This window comes from Rhinopithecus bieti, unplaced genomic scaffold (genome assembly GCF_001698545.2).
Source record: "Rhinopithecus bieti isolate Rb0 unplaced genomic scaffold, ASM169854v2 scaffold_1306, whole genome shotgun sequence".
Classification (NCBI taxonomy): Eukaryota; Metazoa; Chordata; class Mammalia; order Primates; family Cercopithecidae; genus Rhinopithecus; species Rhinopithecus bieti.
Genome location: NW_016803658.1, coordinates 106,441 through 125,789, shown reverse-complemented (window position 1 = coordinate 125,789; position 19,349 = coordinate 106,441). Strand labels below are relative to the sequence as shown.

General features: G+C 41.3%; 1 protein-coding gene across 1 annotated transcript in view; it reads right to left on the bottom strand.

Annotated features, from left to right (window-relative positions):
- TTC6 (tetratricopeptide repeat domain 6) overlaps positions 1–19,349 on the bottom strand; it is a 225,026-nt gene that overhangs the window by 182,939 nt on the left and 22,738 nt on the right. The window contains 1 exon segment of the mRNA XM_017895392.1: positions 16,288–17,241. Within this exon segment, the coding sequence (XP_017750881.1) occupies positions 16,288–17,241 (954 nt within the window).

The window sequence follows — 19,349 nt, the reverse complement described above, 5'->3', positions numbered from 1 at the left end:
TCCGAAAAGAATAGTTTATTTTGAAGAAACAACTTCTAGCTTGATTCGAAATCCTTGTTACAATCAAACCATCTAAAGAAATAGGTATTTTCCTTTAGACCTTATACATATATATATATTAGACCTAGTATATATTATTATAGAAAAGAGACATATATATAACTATAGATATCTACATATATCTGTGTATCTCTATATATTTATATATCTCTATATATCTCTCTATATATATCTTTCTTTTCTTTTCTTTTTTTTTTTTTTTTTTTTTTTTTTTTTTTTTGAGACAGGGTCTCACTCTGTCACCGAGGCTGGAGTGCAGTGATGCAATATCAGCTCACTACAACCTCCACCTCCTGGGTTTAAGCAATTCTCCTGCCTCAACCTCCCGAGTACCTGAGATTACAGGTGCACACCACCATGCCTGGCTAATTTTTTTTTTTTTTGTACTTCTTGTAGAGACAAATTTCACCATGTTGCCCAGGGTGATCTCAAACTACTGAGCTCCAGTGATCCTCCATCCTCGACCTCCCAAAGTGCCGGGATTATAGGCATGAGCCACCTCACCCAGTCACTTTCCATTTTTTAAAAATGAATAAAAATTAAATACATAGCATTTGCATTTACTGAAAGCATCCAAATGTTATGTGAGAACTTTTACATTTACACAGAAAAAAACTGTGAATTAATTTGGCAATAGAAGGAAACTTCTGATTATTACATAATTTGTACTAGTATAAGCTGTTACATCTGTGAGGATGAAAAAAGAGCTGCATGAAGGGAATGTTAAGAGAAAAGTGTAATAAAAGTGTCTGTAATTTTGAGTAGAAATGATTTGCCCAAATGAGTCCCTTCCAATTGTACTGGTGTCATTCAAACAACACAGATTGCTTTTTTCTGCCCAAATCCTTGTAGGTTATTTGATTTATACCTTCAATGAGCAAAAATGTGTTCCTAAGATAGGAAAAGATGAAATTTGAAAAGCAAAGGGCCAGAAAACATTTAAATACTATGAATTCTGCAATATGCAGCTCTTTAAAAAAATACATCATAAGTTATACATGGCAATGTATGTTCTTTGATATGTATCAAAAAGTTAGTTGCAGAATAATATGTATAGCATGTTCTTATTTTACAAAGAAAATGTATTTGTATGTATGTATGTACACACACATTTGTACTAAGAATTCAGAAGTGTAGGATAAACAACAATAAGTATTGGTTAGTCTGGGGAATTGGGGGTTTAAAGAGAATATATTATTTTCATATGTATCTTCTTATAACTTATAAAAAGAGGCACATGCTTTTATAAAGAATCTGCTAACATCTTTAATTAAAGTTTTTATTTTGAGATGACCGTAGATTTATATTCAGTTGTAAAAAAAATACAGAGATCTCCTTACCAGCTTTTGCCAACGGTACTATTGTGCAAAACTGTAATACAATATCACAACCAGGATATCAACAGTGATGCAGTCAAGATACAAAAATGTTTCCATCACCACAAGGATTTTTCATGTTGCCCTTTTAAAGTCACACACACTTCCCTCCCACCCCCACCCACCTTTAATTCCCAGCAACCACAAACTTGTTCTCCATTCCTGAAATTTTGTCATTTCAAGAATATTATATAGGCCGGGAGCAGTGGCTCACGCCTGTAATCCCAGCACTTTGGGAGGCCAAAGCGGGTAGATCACTTGAGGTCAGGAGTTCAAAACCAGCCTAGCCAACATGGCGAAATCCCGTCTCTACTAAAAATATAAAAATTAGCCGGGCCTCGTGGCGAGTGCCTGTAGTCCCAGATACTTGGGAGGCTGAGGCAGGAAAACCTCTTGAACCTGGGAGGCAGAGGTTGCAACGAGCCGAGACCACACCACTGCATTCCAGCCTGGGCAGCAGAGCAAGAATCCATCTCAAAAAAATAAAAAGAAAAAGAAAAAAGAAAAAAAAGAACATTATATAAATGTAATCATAAAGTATCTAACTTTCGGAGATTGGCTTTTATTGCCTCAGCATAATCATCTGCAGATTCATCCACGTTGTTGCAGGTATCAATACTTCATTTCCTTTTCTTCCTAAGTTAGATATCCATTTACCCCTCAAAGGACATTTGAGTTGTTTACAGTTTGGAGTTATTATGAAAAAAGCTGCTAGGAACATTTGTCTCAGACTTTTGTACAAGCATAAATTTTCTATCCTGGACAATAAATGCCCAGGAGTGCAATTGTTAGATCACACAGTAGTAGCATGCTTACTTTTTCAAGAAACTGCCAAACTGTTTTCCACAGTGGCCATGTCATCTTATATTCCTACCAACAACGTATCAGTAATCGAGCATCTCTGCCTCCTTGCTGGCATCTGGTGTTGTCACTTTTTTTATTATTATTATTTTAGGCATTCTGGTAGTTGTGCAGTGACATGTCATTGTGGTTTTAATTTGCATTCTCCTAATGATGAACGATTTTGAACATTTTTTCATGTGCTTATTTGGCATTTGTATATCCTCTTTTGTGAAATATCTGTTCATGTCTTTTGCCTATTTTTTTCTCTTTTTTTTCCTCAAGACCCAGTCTTACTCTGTTGCCCAGGTGGGAGTGCAGTGGCATGATCACAGCTCACTGTGACCTGAAACTCTTTGGTTCAAGAGATCCTCCTGCCTCAGCCACATGAGTACCTAGAACTACAGGCATAACCCACCACACTGGTGTCTATTTTCTAATTGAACATTTTACTGTTGAGTTTTGAGAGTTCTTTATAAATTCAAGATACCAGTCCTTTACTGAATGTGTGGTTTGCAAATATTTCCTCCCAGTCTACAGTTTGTCTTTTCATCCTCTTAAGAGGGTCTTTTGCAGAGCAACAACAAATTAATTTGGGTAAAGTCCAATGCCTCAATTTGTCCTTTGGATCATACATTTAGTGTCAAGTCTAAGGACTCTTAGCCTGATATTTAGAAGATTTTCTTCTATAATTTTGTCTGAAAGTTTTATTGTTTCACATTTAAGTCCATGAGACAGATTGAGGTGGGTTTTTTTCTTGTGGTTTTGTTTTATGGTTTTTGGTTTTTTTTCTTTTTTTTTTTGGTTTTGGTTTGTTTTGTTTGTTGTTGTCGTCGTGGTCGTCGTTTTGCCTGTGGATGTCTACTAGTTCCAGAACCAGTTGTTGAAATGAAGTTAACTGGCTTCCGCACTTTGTCAAATCAGCTGGGCATATCTGTGTGGCTCCACTTCTGTGTTCTTTATTCCACTCTCTCTCCCTCCACCCCAATATCACACAGTCTTGATTACTATACCTAAATAATAAAGCTTGCCATAAAGTGCACTGATACCTCCCACTTTTATCTTTTTCAAAATTATTTTAATCATTCTACTTCCTCTGCCTTTTCATTAAATTTTAGAAATCTGTTTTTTTCTATAACTGTAATAAAATTTGCTTGGATCAAATGGCTTTAAATGTAATTTTCTTACAAGTGGATACCATGTTACTTATTTCAGTAAACCAGCCATTATAACATTAGGTGGAAAGTTAGATAATTGATCTGATGCTTTTTCTCTTTCCTAATGCACACATTTAGTGCCATTAATTTTCCCCTCATCATTACTATAGCCGTGGTATATAAATTTTGACTTTTTTTTAATGCAGCTCAATGTTTTTTTTTTTTTTTTTTTCCCTGAGACTTCCTCTTTGACCCATGGATTATTCAGAATTGTATTGTTTAGTTTCCAGGTGTTTGGGGATTTTCCTATTGTCATTTTGTTATCAATTTCTAGTTTGACTCCATAGGGTCAGAGAATACATTCTATATAGTTTCAATTCTTTTAGATGTATTGAGGTTCATTTTATGGTCCAAGATATGGTCCATCTTAGTATATGATCCACGAGCAGTTGACAAAAATGTGTATTCTCCTGTTGTTGGGTAAAGTATTCTAAAAATGTAGGTTAGAGCCTAGTGGCTGATAGGGTCCTTGAGTTCTTCTGTATCCTAAGAGATCTTCTGTCTAGTTTTTCTACCAATTGCTGAAAGAAGGGTGTTACGCGTTTTTAACTAGAATTTTCAATTTGTCTATCTCTCCTTCCAGTTTTTACTTCACATATTTTGTAGCTCTGTTATTTGGTAGATACATGCCTAAAACTGTGATTTGTCTTCCTGGTGTGTTGGTCCTTTTACAGTATTATAAAGTCCTCTTTGTCTCTGGTAATTTTTTTTTTTTTTTTTTTATGGAATTTTGCTGTTGTTGCCAGGGGCTGGAGTGCAATGGCACGATCTCAGCTCACTGCAACCTCCACCTCCTGGGTTAAAGCAATTCTCCTGCCTCGGTCTCCTGAGTAGCTGAGATTACAGGCATGCACCACTACGCCTGGCTAATTTTTGTATTTCTAGTAGAGACGGGGTTTCACCATGTTGATCAGGCTGGTCTCAAACTCCTGACTTCAGATGATCTACCCGCCTCGGCCTCCCAAAGTGCTGGGATTACAGGCATGAGCCACCGCACCCAGCTGTCTCTGATAATTTTCTTTGCTCTGAAGTCTACCTTATCTGGTATTAATATAGCCACTCCTGGTTCCTCCCAACTAATATATGCATAATATATATTTTTCATACTTTATTTTCAACCCGCCAATATCATAATGGAAAAACATTTCTTGTAGACAATATATCATTGAGTCACATTTTTAAACCACCTGCCAATCTCTGCCTTTCAGTTGGTACATTTAGACCACTTACAGTTAATGATATCTTAGGATTGAGGTCTGCCACTTTATTTTTTTGTTGTTGTTTTCTTTTTGTTCTTTATGCCTTTACCTGACTTCTTTCTACCTTTACCTGCCTTCCTATGGGTAACAATATTTTAGAATTCTATTTTGATGTGTCTATATTGTTTTTTGAGTGAATCGCTTTGTATATCTTTTTTATACCTTTTTAAATCATTTCTCTAGATAGTACATGATACCAGTACCAGTAGCATGGTCTCCTGGAATGGAAATTGTTCCAATTAGAGTGACACATGAAAATCTTACCTCCCTTTATATCCACTTTAACTCCTCTATCTATAATAGTCTTAAATATTTCCTCTATCTACATTTAGAACTGCATCAGACAGCGTTATAATTCTAGCATCGATCATCAAACACAATCTAGAAAACTCAAGAGGAGAAGGAAAGTCTATTGCATGTAGCCATAGATTTGTTTATTATGTTCTTTCTTCCTAGTGCTCCAAGAATCCTTTTTTCTAATCTTTTCTGTTTAGAGAACTTCCTTTAGTCATCCTTCTAGGGTAGAACTGCTGGGAAAAAAAATCCTAGTTTACTTCATCTGAGAATGTCTTGATTTCCCCTTCATTCTTAGGAAATTATTTCAATGGAAATAGAATTCTGGTAGATAGTTCTTTTCTTTTAGCATTTCAAAACGCTGTGTCAATTCCTTCTGACTACAATAGTTTTCAATGAGAAATCTACTGTCAAATTATTTTCTCCTACTGGTTAACATATTGTTTCTTTCTCACTGCTTTAAATTTTTGTTTCTTTGACTTTAGTTTTCAGAAGTGTTACTATTATGTGTTTTAGTGTGGATTTCTTTGGTTTGGAGTTCACTCAGGATCTTCTTGAATATATGTAGGTTTATGTCTCTTGACACATTTGGGAAGCTTCTAGTCATTATTTCTTTTGTACTTTTCAGTCCTGCCCTCTTTTTCCCTTTCTTCCAGGACTAAGATGACACCAAATTATATTTTTTGTTTTAGTCCCACAGGTCCGTAAGGCTCTGTCATTTTTTTCCCCTCAGTCTACTGTCTCTGTTTTCAGCTCAAGTATATTGTATTGTTCTCCAAGTTCACTGATTCTTTCCTCTGTCTTCTCCATTCAGCTAATGAACCCATTTGTTGAGTTTTTATTTCAGTTATTATACTTTCCAGTACTAAAATTTCCTTTGGTTCTTCTTTGAATTTTTTGTTTCTTTACTGAGACTTTCTACTTTTCTGCTAAGAATTTCTACTTTTCCATTTGTTTTAAGTACATTCATAATTGCTCACTGAGGTGTTTTGGTGGAGGAACTGTTTAAAATCTTTGTTAGATAATTCCAACATCTCTGTCATCTTGACTTTGGCATCCATTAACTGCCTTTTTTTTCTTTTAAATTGAGATGTTTCTGGATATTGGCATAATGAGTGACTTTCTATTAAAACCTGGACATTTTGGATATTATGAGGGTCTGGCTATTACGTAGACTTTCTGTTTCAGCTGGCTTTCTCTGACACTGCTCTAACAGAGGCAGTGCAGGGAGGCACTTCCCCTGTTACTGCCAAGTGGAGGTAGAAGTCTAGGTTCCCGCTCAGCCTCTACTGGCACCAGGGATGGGGGCCTCCTTGTTACTTGATGGTGGGACTAGGAATTCTGGCTCCCCCCTAGGCCTCTGCTGATCCCATCCTAGTTGGAAAGAATAGGAGTGTCTCATTACTGTTCTCCACATGGCCTCCATTGACACCAGAGGGAAGAGGGAGAGGGTGGCCTCTTTACTTCTGGACAGTATTGAAAGTCTAGACACTCCATTGTCTCCATCCCACTGGGAAGGGGTAGGGGTAGGGGACACTCCATTGTCTCCATCCCACAGCCCATTGATATTGGAAATTGTATTAGGCTGTTCTTGTGTTGCTATAAAGAAATACCTGCTGGCAAGATGGCTGAACAGGAATAGCTGCAGTCTGCAGCTCCCAGCAAGATCAATGCAGTAGGCTGGTGATTTCTGCATTGCCAACTGAGGTACACAGCTCATCTCATTGGGACTGGTTAGACAGTGGATGCAGCCCACAAAGGGTCAGCTGAAGCAGGATGGGGCATTGCCTCACCTGGGAAGTGCAAGAGGTTGGAAAATTCCCTCCCCTAGTCAAGGGAAGCCGTGAGGGACTCTGCCATGAAGAATGTTGCACTACAGCCCAGATACTACCTTTTTCCCATGGTCTTCGCAACCTGCAGACCAAGAGATTCTCTCAGGTGCCTACACCACCAGGGCCTTGGGTTTCACGCACAAAACCAGGTGGACATTTAGGCAGACACCAAGCTAGCTTCAGGAGTTTTTATTTCATATGCCAGTGGCACCTGGAACACCAGCGAGACAGAATCATTCACCCCCCTAGAAAGGGGGCTGAAGCCAGGGAGCCAAGTGATCTTGCTCACTGGATCTCACCCCCACGGAGCCCAGCAAGCTAAGATCCACTGGCTTAAACTTCTTGCTGCCAGCAGAGCAGTCTGAAGTCAACCTGGGACACTCAAGGTTGGTAGGGGTGAGGAGGGGGGGTTGTCCGCCCCTACTAAGGCACTGAGTCTTGAGTAGGCAGCTTTCCTCTCAAAGTGTAAACAAAGTCGCTTGGAAGTTTGAACTGGGAGGAGCCCACAGCAGCTCCGCTGTAGCCAGACTGCCTCTCTAGATTCCTCCTCTCTGGGCAGGGCATCTCTGAAAAAAAGGCAGCAGCCCCAGTCAGGGGCTTATAGATAAAACTCTCATCTCTCTGGGACAGAGCACCTGGTAGAAGGGGCAGCTGTGGCCGCAGCTTGAGCAGACTTAAACCTTCCTTCCTGCTGGCTCTGAAGAGAGGAGAGCAGCAGATCTCCCAGTACAGCACACGAGCTCTGCCAAGAGACAGACAGCCTCCTCAAGTGGGTCCCTGACCCCTGTGCCTCCTGACTGCGTGACACCTCCAAGCAGGGGTAAACAGACACTTCATACAAGAGAGCTCCAGCTGGCATCTGGCCGATGCACCTCTGGGACAAAGCTGCCAGAGGAAGGAAAGGCAGCAATCTTTCTGTTCTGTAGCCTCCACTGGTGATACCCAGGCAAAGTGGGTCTGGAGTGGATCTCCAGCAAACTCCAGCAGACCTGCAGCAGAGAGCCTTGACTGTTTGAAGGGAAATTAACAAACAGAAAAGAATAACATCAACATCAACCAAAAGGATGTCCACACAAAAACCCTATGCAAAGGGCACCAACGTCAAAGATCAAAGGCAGATAAATCCAAGAAGATGAGGAAAAACCAGCACAAAAGACCGAAATTTCAAAACCAGAATGCCTTTTCTCCTCCAAAGGATCATAATTCCTTGCCATCAAGGGAACAAAACTGGATGGAGAATAATGAGTTTGACCAACTGACAGAAGTAGGCTTCAGAAAGTGGGAACGAACATGTTCTAACCCAAAGTAAGGAAGCTAAGGGTATTGAAAAAAGGTTAGAGGAATTCCTAACTAGAACACCCAGTTTAGAGAAGAGCATAAATGACCTGATGAAGCTGAAAAACACAAGAGAACTTCATGAAGCATACGCAAGTATCAATACCCGAATTGATCAAGTGGAAGAAAGGATATCAGAGATTGAAGATCAACTTAATGAAATAAAGCAACAAGACAAGATTAGAGAAAAAAAGAATGAAAAGGAAAGAACAAAGCCTCCAAGAAATATGGGACTATGTGAAAAGACCAAATCTACGTTTGATTGGTGTACCTGAAAGAGACGGAGAGAAAGGAACCAAGTTGGAAAACACTCTTCACGGTGTTATCCAGGAGAAATTTCCCAACCTAGCAAGACAGGCCAAAATTCAAATTCAGAAAATCCAGAGAACATCACAAAGATATGCCTTGAGAAAAGCAACCCCAACACACATAATCATCAGGTTCATCAAGGTTGAAATGAAGGGAAAAATGTTAAGGGCAGCCAGAGAGAAAGGTCGGGTTACCCACAAAGGGAAGCCCATCAGACTAATAGTGGATCTCTCAGCAGAAACCCTACAAGCCAGAAGAGAGTGGGGGCCAATATCCAACATTCTTAAAGAAAAAATTTTCAACCCAGAATTTCATATCCAGCCAAACTAAGCTTCATAAGTGAAGGAGAAATAAAATCCTCTACAGACAAGCAAATGCTGAGAGATTTTGTCACCACCAGGCCTGCCTTACAAGAGCTCCTAAAGGAAGCACTAAACATGGAAAGGAAAAGCCAGTACCAGCCACTGCAAAACATACCAAATTGTAAAGACCATCAGCACTATGAAGAAACCACATCAATTAACCAGCAAAATAACCATCTAGATCACAATGACAGGATCAAATTCACACATAACAATATTAACCTTAAATATAAATGGGCTAAATGCCCCAATTAAAAGACACAGAATGGCAAAATGGATAAAGAGTCAAGACCCATCAATATGCTGTATTCAGAAAACCCATTTCATGTGCAAAGACACTTATAGGCTCAAAATAAAAGGATGGAGGAATATATACCAAGCAAATGGAAAGAAAAAAAAAAACACCAAGGGTTGCAATCCTAGTCTCTGATAAAACAGACTTTAAACCAACAAAGATCAAAAAAGACAAAGAAGGCCATTACATCATGGTAAAGGGATCAATGCAACAAGAAGAGCTAACTATTCTAAATATATAAGCACCCAATACAAGAGCACCCAGATTCATAAAGCAAGTTCTTAGAGACCTACAAAAAGACTTAGACGACCACACAATAATAGTGGGAGACTTTAACATGTCACTGTCAATATTAGACACATCAACAAGATTAAAAAATTACCAAGGATATTCAGGACTTGAACTCAACTCTGGATCAAATGAAACTAATAGACATCTACAGAACTCTCCACCCCAAATCAACATGATATACATTCTTCTCAGCACCACATCACACGTATTCTAAAATTGACCACATAATTGGAAGTAAAACACTCCTTAGCATATGCAAAAGAATGGAAATAATAACAAACAGTCTCTCAAACCACAGGGCAATCAAATTGGAACTCAGGATTAAGAAACTCACTCAAAACTGCACAATTACATGGAAACTCAACAACCTGCTCCTGAATGACTACTGGGTAAATAACGAAAAGAAGGCAGAAATAAATAAGTTCTTCTAAACTAATGAGAACAAAGACACAATATACCGGGAGCTCTAGGACACAGCTAAAGCACAGTTTACAGGGAAATTTATAGCACTACATGTCCACAAGAAAAAGCAGGAAAGATCTAAAATCTACACCCTAACATCACAGTTAAAAGAACTAGAGAAGCAAGGGCAAACAAACTTAAAAGCTAGCAGAAGACAAGGAATAACTAAGCTGAGATCAGAACTGAAGGAGGTAGAGACACAAAAAACCCTTCAAAAAAATCAATGAATCCAGGTACTAGTTTTTTGAAAAGATTAACAAACTGAGTCCAGCAGCACATCAAAATTTTATCCACCATGATTGAGTTGGCTTCATCCCTGGGATGCAAGGCTGGTTCAACATACTCAAATCAATAAATGTAATCCATCACATAAACAGAACCAACAACAAAAACCACATAATTATCTCAATACATGCAGAAAAGGCCTTCAATAAAATTCAATAGTCCTTCATGCTAAAAGCTCTCTATACACTAGGTATTGATGGAACGTATCTCAAAATAATAAGAGCTATTTATGACAAGTCCACAGCCAATATCATACTGAATGGGCAAAAGTTGGAAGCATTCCCTTTGAAAACTAGCAAAAGACAAGGATGCCCTCTCTCACCCCTCCTACTCAACATAGTATTGGAAGTTCTGACCAGGACAATCAGGCAAGAGAAAGAAATAAAAGGTATTCAAATAGGAAGTGAGGAAGTCAAATTGTCTCTGTTTGCAAATGACATGACTGTATATTTAGAAAATACCATCATCTCAGTCCAAAATCTCCTTAAGTTGAGAAGTAACTTCAGCAAAGTCTCAGGATACAAAACCAATGTGCAAAAATCACAAACATTCCTATACACCAATAATAACAAACAGAGAGCCAAATCATGAATGAACTCCCATTCACAAATGCTACAAAGAGAAAAAAATACCTAGGAATACAACCTAAAAGGGTTATAAATCCTTCTACTATAAAGACACATGCACATGTATGTTTATTGCAGCACTATTCACAATAGCAAATACTTGGAACCAACCCAAATGCCCATCAGTCATAGACTGGATAAAGAAAATGTGGCACATATACACCATGGAATACTATGCAGCCATAAAAAAAGGATGAGTTTGTGTCCTTTGCAGAGACATGGATGAAACTGGAAACCATCATTCTCAGCAAACTAACACAGGAACAGAAAACCAAACACCACATGTTCTCATAAGTGGGAGTTGAACAATGAGAACACATGGACAAGGGAGAGAGACATCACACACCGGGGCCTGTCGTGGGGCAGGGAGCTGGGGGAGGGATAGCATTAGGAGAAATACCTAATGCAGATGACGGGTTGATGGGTGCAGCAAACCACCATCAAACTTATATACCTATGTAACAACCCTGCGCATGTATCCCAGAACTTAAAGTATAATAATAAAAATAAAATATTTAATACAATTTAAAAAAACAGAGACTTGGTAATTTATAAAGAAAAGAGGTTTAATTGGCTCATGGTTCTATAGGTTCTATGGGATGCACAGCTCTGGCATCACCTTCTAGGGAGGCCTCAGGAAGCTAAAAATCATGGTGGAAGGCAAAGCGGGAGCAGCCACTTCACAGGATGAAAGCAGGAGCAAGAGAGAGTGGCGGGGAGGGGCCACACATTTTTAAATGGCCAGATCTTGCAAGAACTCTCTCACTATTGCAAAGAGAGCACCAAGCCATAGGGGATCCCACCATGGCCCAAACACCTCCCGCCAGGCCCCACCTGCAGCACTGAGGATTATAATTTGACATAAGATTTGAGTGTGGACAAATATCCAAATTATATCAGAAATACAGGCTCCCCATCCAGGCTTGATGGGTGGGGTGGGAGTGGGGCCACAGTTTTTTCTGCAGTATTTAGCTGGAGTAACACAGTTATTGTCTAAAAACTTTTTGTCTTGCTAGGTTGCCCCTTTCCTGATCCTTTGGCTAAAGAGCAGGCTTTTGTTGCAGCTTTTTCTAGTTGTAACCATTGGCATTCCTACGTATGTTACTAGCTTCTTTAGCTACAAGTCTGGGAGAAATCAGGAAAAAAGAAAAGTCAGAGAATTCACCACCAGGTCATTCCTTGTGTCCCAAAGTCCCTAGATGTGCTGTCTTCTATTCACGTTTTGGAGTCTTCTGATATTTGTTTTATATATAATGTTCAGGGTTTATAGTTAGTTTCACTTAGCAGGAAGAATAGAGAAAAAGGATATCTATTTCATCTTCCCTGAGGCAAATATAAGCATAAGTTTTATGACATAACATTTCTGTAGACTGTATATTATTTGCTTATAGGAGACTTGGACTATGAATTCTCTCTTATCTAGGTCACATTAAGCCATTTTCCTTTTGAGTTGTATGATCAAAAACAACTATGCATGACAGAAGCAAGGACCACCTGGATACTTCATCCTCCAATTAACATCTAGAAAGTGGTCTGTGAATCCCAGCCTCATGTAATTAGAATATATCTTTGTGACTGATACTATTGAATGTCTTAGCAAAACAAACAAACATACATAACATTTCTACTGCCAAGGTATATGCATACTGTTGCATATACCTTGGTTCTCGATTGGATAAAAGAGGATGGCACAATTTTGCTCCCGCCTCAAGGGCTCATCTGGCAACATCTGGAGACAATTTTTATTGTTATGACTTGGAAGGTGCTGCTAGTATCTAGTGTGCAGAAGCCATGGATCCCTTGAAACATCCTACAATTCAGAGGACAGCCACCCTCAATGAAAAATTAAGTGGCCCAAAATGTCAAGAGTGCCAATGTTGAGAAATCCTGGTTTAGATGTCTGACATTTGACAGCTAAGTTTAACCCTCCATATTCTTTGCAACTCCAGGCCCATGTAACTATGGACCTCCAAGTGCTGCATGTGGAATGTCCTTTAACAAGTTCTCAACAAAGACAGTCCAGCCTGCCAAGATCATTTTACCTCTCAGCTTCCCTCTAGGGATTGCTATGTGGCTGCAAGTTATGATTTCTAAAGGGAAGAATCATGTTCCTTGTTTTTCCTGGAAAGAACATCATTAACATAAGCCCCAAACATTTAAAACAAACATTCTTATTCTAATCTTAAGAATTTTTTCAAATCAAATTTTGATACCCCTTTTACACTTGCTTTTTTTCTTTTTTTTTTTTTTTTTTTTTTTTTTTTTTTACAAAGTCTCGCTGTTGTGTCCCAGGCTGGAGTGCAATGACACGATCTTGGCTCACCGCAACCTCCACCTCCCAGGTTCATGCGATTCTCCTGCCTCAACCTCCCAAGTAGCTGGGATTACAGGAGCCTGCCACCACGCTCAGCTAATTTTTTCATTTTTAGTAGAGATGGGGTTTCACCATGTTGGCCAAGCTGGTCTTGAACTCCTGACCTCAGGTGATCCACCCGCCTCAGCCTCCCAAAGTGCTGGGATTACAGGCGTGAGCCACCGCGCCGGGCCCATACTTGCATTCTTATTACTGTCTCTCACCTACCACCCACTGCCATTTCAACAAATTCCCCATTGTACGTTTTTCACCCTAATAAAACTTCTGAACCCACTTTTACTTTAAGAAATGCAAGTTCTATCTTCTGGAATTGTTCTGGGGTGGGGGTGTCAAAATTTTAAAAGCCAAGAACAAAATCCAGGCTGCACTCAAAAAATCAAGATAATGAGAGGCAGGGATGGGACTGAGACACCTGATACTGTCCAAGATGCACTTTATTCTAATGCTCCATGACCCATGCCGCTCTCCTACATAAAACAATATGTAGGATAAACGCCATAAAANTTTTTTTTTTTTTTTTTTTTTTTTTTTTTACAAAGTCTCGCTGTTGTGTCCCAGGCTGGAGTGCAATGACACGATCTTGGCTCACCGCAACCTCCACCTCCCAGGTTCATGCGATTCTCCTGCCTCAACCTCCCAAGTAGCTGGGATTACAGGAGCCTGCCACCACGCTCAGCTAATTTTTTCATTTTAGTAGAGATGGGGTTTCACCATGTTGGCCAAGCTGGTCTTGAACTCCTGACCTCAGGTGATCCACCCGCCTCAGCCTCCCAAAGTGCTGGGATTACAGGCGTGAGCCACCGCGCCGGGCCCATACTTGCATTCTTATTACTGTCTCTCACCTACCACCCACTGCCATTTCAACAAATTCCCCATTGTACGTTTTCACCCTAATAAAACTTCTGAACCCACTTTTACTTTAAGAAATGCAAGTTCTATCTTCTGGAATTGTTCTGGGGTGGGGTGTCAAAATTTTAAAAGCCAAGAACAAAATCCAGGCTGCACTCAAAAAATCAAGATAATGAGAGGCAGGGATGGGACTGAGACACCTGATACTGTCCAAGATGCACTTTATTCTAATGCTCCATGACCCATGCCGCTCTCCTACATAAAACAATATGTAGGATAAACGCCATAAAAAGAATACACAAGGGGGGCCAGGCGCAGTGGCTCACGCCTGTAATCCTAGCACTTTGGGAGGCGGAGGTGGGCAGATCACGAGGTCAGGAGATCGAGACCATCCTGGCTAACACAGTGAAACCCTGTCTCTACTAAAAATACAAAAAAATTAGCCAGCCGTAGTGGCAGGTGCCTGCAGTCCCAGCTTCTTGGGAGGCTGAGGCAGGAGAATGGTGTGAACCTGGGAGGTGGAGGTTGCAGCGAGCAGAGACCGTGTCACTTCACTCCAGCCTGGGCGACAGAGCACAACTCTGTCAAAAAAAAAAAAAAAAGAATACACAAGAGGAATTAACACTTCTGGTAGAAGAGCCGAATACACTGCAATGTTCATTATTCATTTAATAGTCTCTCTTCATATATCCCTAAGTCCATTTGAGCCCGCCAAAATACAATCTTTCTTATGGGACACTGCTCTGAGGTATAACTTTCCTCAACTGTACGGGACCTCTGGGCCAGTTTCTAATACCATCCCCTCTTCATGTCAAGTACCTTAACTATGCCGTAGAGCATGGGGCCTATGTCAGAAGAAGGGGCGCCGAGGCCTCTCTTCTCTTTGCTAAGGCTCTTCATTGGGCATCCCTGATTTCTTATTAGATTCACAGAAAATCTAACTAGAAATACCCATTTTGAAATTGCCTGAGCAGTCAACCCTGATCTTGTTCAGTAACAATGGGGAGCTGTGAGTCTCACCTCAGAACATTTGTCATACTCTGCCCACAAACATTAGGCCAAAGGCAACACCAGAGACTCTTGCTCATACCTGTTTTTGCTTCCCTTTATGGTCACATTCCTTAAATCACAGCCAAGAGTGTATTCTGGGGCTGAAACAATTTTAAAGACATAATGCAGTAGCAGTATTCTGTGTACTAATAAGCTATTTGTAGCTGCAGCCAAGAACAGTAACAGAATCTTGTTGCTTCTGTCATTCTCATAAAAGACTGTGTCTCATATTTTTCTTTCTTTGTTTCTTTGGGTTTGGGGGTCAAGTTCCCTTGTTACTACTTTTGCTGTCAATGTCCCTGCCACAGCAAAGCCTGTATAATGGACAAAATACCTTAAACTTAAATATGACCCTATCTAGCTTAGCTTCCTACCAAGGACAAGTCATAGTGAATCAGTGCGCTGTCCCGGGCATGGTTCCAGCTCAGTGTCTAGGATGAGACTGCCTGGGGTGGAATCCCAGCTCTGCCATGCATTAGCTCCAGAACACTGTGCCAATCTTTTTTAACTTCACTAAAGCTAGAAGGCCTCCATGTCAGACAGGACTTTTATTAGTATCTATTGACCTGATAGGGTTGTCATGGGGACAAAAATGCATGTATAGTGTGTCAGTTTGGCACACAAGAAGCACTTACAAATCTCTATGATTGGGAAGACCTAGAAAATATTTTTTAAAATGTTTCAAGAGAATGATTTTCACTGAAAATACAGAATTCTTATAAATTGCAATATGCTGATCTTCTTACAATATAAATGCACTTTTACTTTAATTTACTACTAATAATATTAAACTGTAACAGAAAAAAAGAGTTTTTCACATAAAATGCCTGTTCCTTTAATACTAAATAATCACAAAACCTTTGAAGGGTAAGGCTGCTTAGTGACCTATTACTGAAGTCTTCAGCTAATGTTCTCCAAATCAGTTTTTGGGATCATCGCTCAGTTTTCTTCACTTTGAAAAGAGGATACACTCCCTAGACAGAAAATTCAAAAATTCAAATGGAAAATTCAAACAAAATGCAAAGAAGTTGAATAACACCCCAGTGTTTTTGTGTTATAATACATGACACCCTATGCACTGAAATAGTATCCATAATAAACTACTCTTACATATGTAATGTACCCCAAATTGCATTTGGGAGAAATATTACTCTGGTTTTGGTTCACCTACTTCCATTCTAATATCGTAGTTCTGGCCAAGGATGCTCCGTATGAGCTCTTTGATGGTCTGGTCGGAGGCCAACTGGGCCTCGGACTGCAGCGAGGCGATGATCTCTTCGATGGACGTGGGGATCACGCGGGCGGGCAGCAGCGCCTGCCAGGCGGCCTCCCGCGCGTCGCTGGGCAGCCAGCTCTCCTGTTCTCCCTGGGCTCCTAACTCCGCCGCTTCCCGCGCCTCGCGGGCCCGGCTGTCGCTCACGAAGTGGGTGCGGATCCTCACTTTCCTCCGCGCGCTGCTGGCATCCGTGTAACCATCCTCTGCGGAGACGGAGCTGACCTTCCTCTCTTTGGCCATGCAGGGCCCTGAGAGAGGAGCTACCTCCTGGCTCTCCTCGCGCCCCCTGCCCAGGTCGAGGACCGGCCTGGGGGCCGCGTGCCGCGAGCTCCCCAATACCCTGCACGCTCTACGCTTCATGGGCGGCTCTGGCGGTGGCAGCAGGACCACGGGTCTGGCCGTGCCGAACCCCGAGGCGATGACTGGTGGCTTTTTCAGGGCCTGATGCCGTAGGAACGGTGAGCTCCGCAAGTAAAAGTCCCGGGGGCGAAACGACCAGGTCTTGCCTGGAGCCGCCGCCTCACCCAGGCCCGAGGGACACGGCGCGCCTCCGAGTACCTCCTGCAGGAGGGCGGCCGCGGACATCGCAGGGCCTTTAGCCGGAGGGGACCCTCTCGACGTCTGTGCTGCGGCGCAGGAAACGCGCGCGGGGCGGGCCGCGCCGGGGGCATAGAGGCTGTGGACTGGGCTTGCATCTACAGCCGGCTTGGAGGCCAACTTCTGCTTGAATCGGAGAAAATCCTTTTTAGTTTCCTGCCGAACCTTCTCAAGCTCTTTAAACATGTAAGATTCCTCTTTGTATTTCAGGCCAAAGTGCCTCGGGATCGTGGACATCTTGACAAATTTGACCTGTAAAGTAAGCCCCAAAACAATCATATGTGTGGTGTGCGTATATACATAAATATAAAACAAAACTGGAATAAAATTCCAGCTCAGCAAAGCTTCTCATAATAGAACCTCACTGTGCTCCCTGAGGCACAAGTGGATAATATTATCATGTAATTTTATATCCACCTATTGGCCCTTTCACAAGAACCATGAAAAACCTCTAAAGCAGTCGTTTTTTTCGGTGGAAGTTTCCCAAACCTCTATTGGATTTCTTTTAACATTTATTTAAACTCTAATGTAATGTTCCACTTCCAGGCAAGTAGTATCATACTAAGCATAGCTTAGAAAATCCCCAGGACCCCTGCTACAACAGAATGAAGGCCACAAACTGTGGCCTGGGGCCTGGATCATTCAGCCCGTATTGTTCAGAGTATTTCAACATTTTTTTCTTTTTTTGAGACAAGATCTCGTTCTGTTGCCCAAGTGGCTGGAGTGCAGTGCCATGATCATGGCTTAGTGCAGCCTCGGCCTCCTGGACTCAAGCGATCCTCCCACCTCAGCCTCCTGAGTAGCTGCGATCAAATGTGGTACACCACATCCAGCTAATACTTTGTTTGTAGAGATTCCGTCTCTTTGTGTTTCCCAGGCTGGTCTCTAACTCCTGGGGTCACGCCATCCTCCCACCTCAGGCTTCCAAAGTGTTGAAATTATAGGCGTGAGCAACCATTCTGGCTTACTTCCACAATCTTAATTCATAGCCAACTATTTTAAATCGGAAGATTTTCATATACCAATTCAGATTTGCAGTTTCTCAGAAAAAAAGAAAAATGAAGGGTCTGTCAGTGCAAGGGCGAAATTCCAGCTCGTGTGGCTAGACAGCTGTTTCCCCTTCCCTCTCCAACTGGTCCCAGGTGTCCCCTTCCTTACCCAGCTCACTCCCTCAAAGTGTCATCTAAGCCACAGCAGCATGTAGGAAGGGAATGGGAGAAACCTCAGGATGGGCTGCAGCTAGATTATGAGGCCTTCAGTGCCACTCTCTATACTTTTTCTGTGAGCTACTGGAAACCACTCTAAATTTTTAGCAGAAAAGTAACTTGATATATTGAGTAGAAAAAGGAATAAAGCCTGGAAGGACAAGTAAGAATCTGATAGCTGGAGCCTGAGTCTGGCCTTAATAATGAAGCAGAGTAAAAATAGAGACAAAGCCAGGTAAAACTGACAGGACCTGGCAAATGATTAGGAATAAATGGGAGCAATGAAAACTCCTTCAAAAAATAGGGACTTTCAGTCAGTTTAATGAAGTCTTAGTCATAATAAAATTTCTGTTATTCACTGAACTGTACACTTGAAAATGTTTAAGAGGGCCGGGCGCGGTGGCTCAAGCTTGTAATCCCAGCACTTTGGGAGGCCGAGACATGCGGATCACGAGGTCAGGAGATCGAGACCATCCTGGCTAACATGGTGAAACCCCGTCTCTACTAAAAAATACAAAAAACTAGCCAGGCAAGGTGGCAGGCGCCTGTAGTCCCAGCTACTTGGGAGGCTGAGGCAGGAGAATGGCGTAAACCCGGGAGGCGGAGCTTGCAGTGAGCTGAGAGCCGGCCACTGCACTCCAGCCTGGGTGACAGAGTGAGACTCCGTCTCAAAAAAAAAAATGTTTAAGAGGACAAATTTTGTTATGTGGATTTTAACTACAATTTTTAAAAATTCTGTTATTCAGCAGGGCCAGCTAGCTATGATCATAAGTACATTTTGAAATCTTAAAAGATCATTACCCAAAGCCAGGCTAGCAGTAAATATAAACAGGGGACGAATGGTAGCTTCTGTGGCATACTTACCTGTGTGAGGCGGCAGGGGCAAGAGCAATCAGAGAGTTAGAAAAATGAAGAGGACAGTGTTCCACAGAACACACCAAGAACAGCATTTCAAGAAATCAGGGTAAAACAATGAAAGTAAAACAAAATACGATGAACTAGAAGAATACGAAGTCTTTAGAGAACACCCAAGGTCAAGTTTCTTTGAAAATAAATAAAACGAAGTTCGAAGATGGCCGAATAGGAACAGCTCCAGTCTCCAACTCCCAGCGCGAGCTACACAGAAGACCGGTGATTTCTGCATTTTCAACTGAG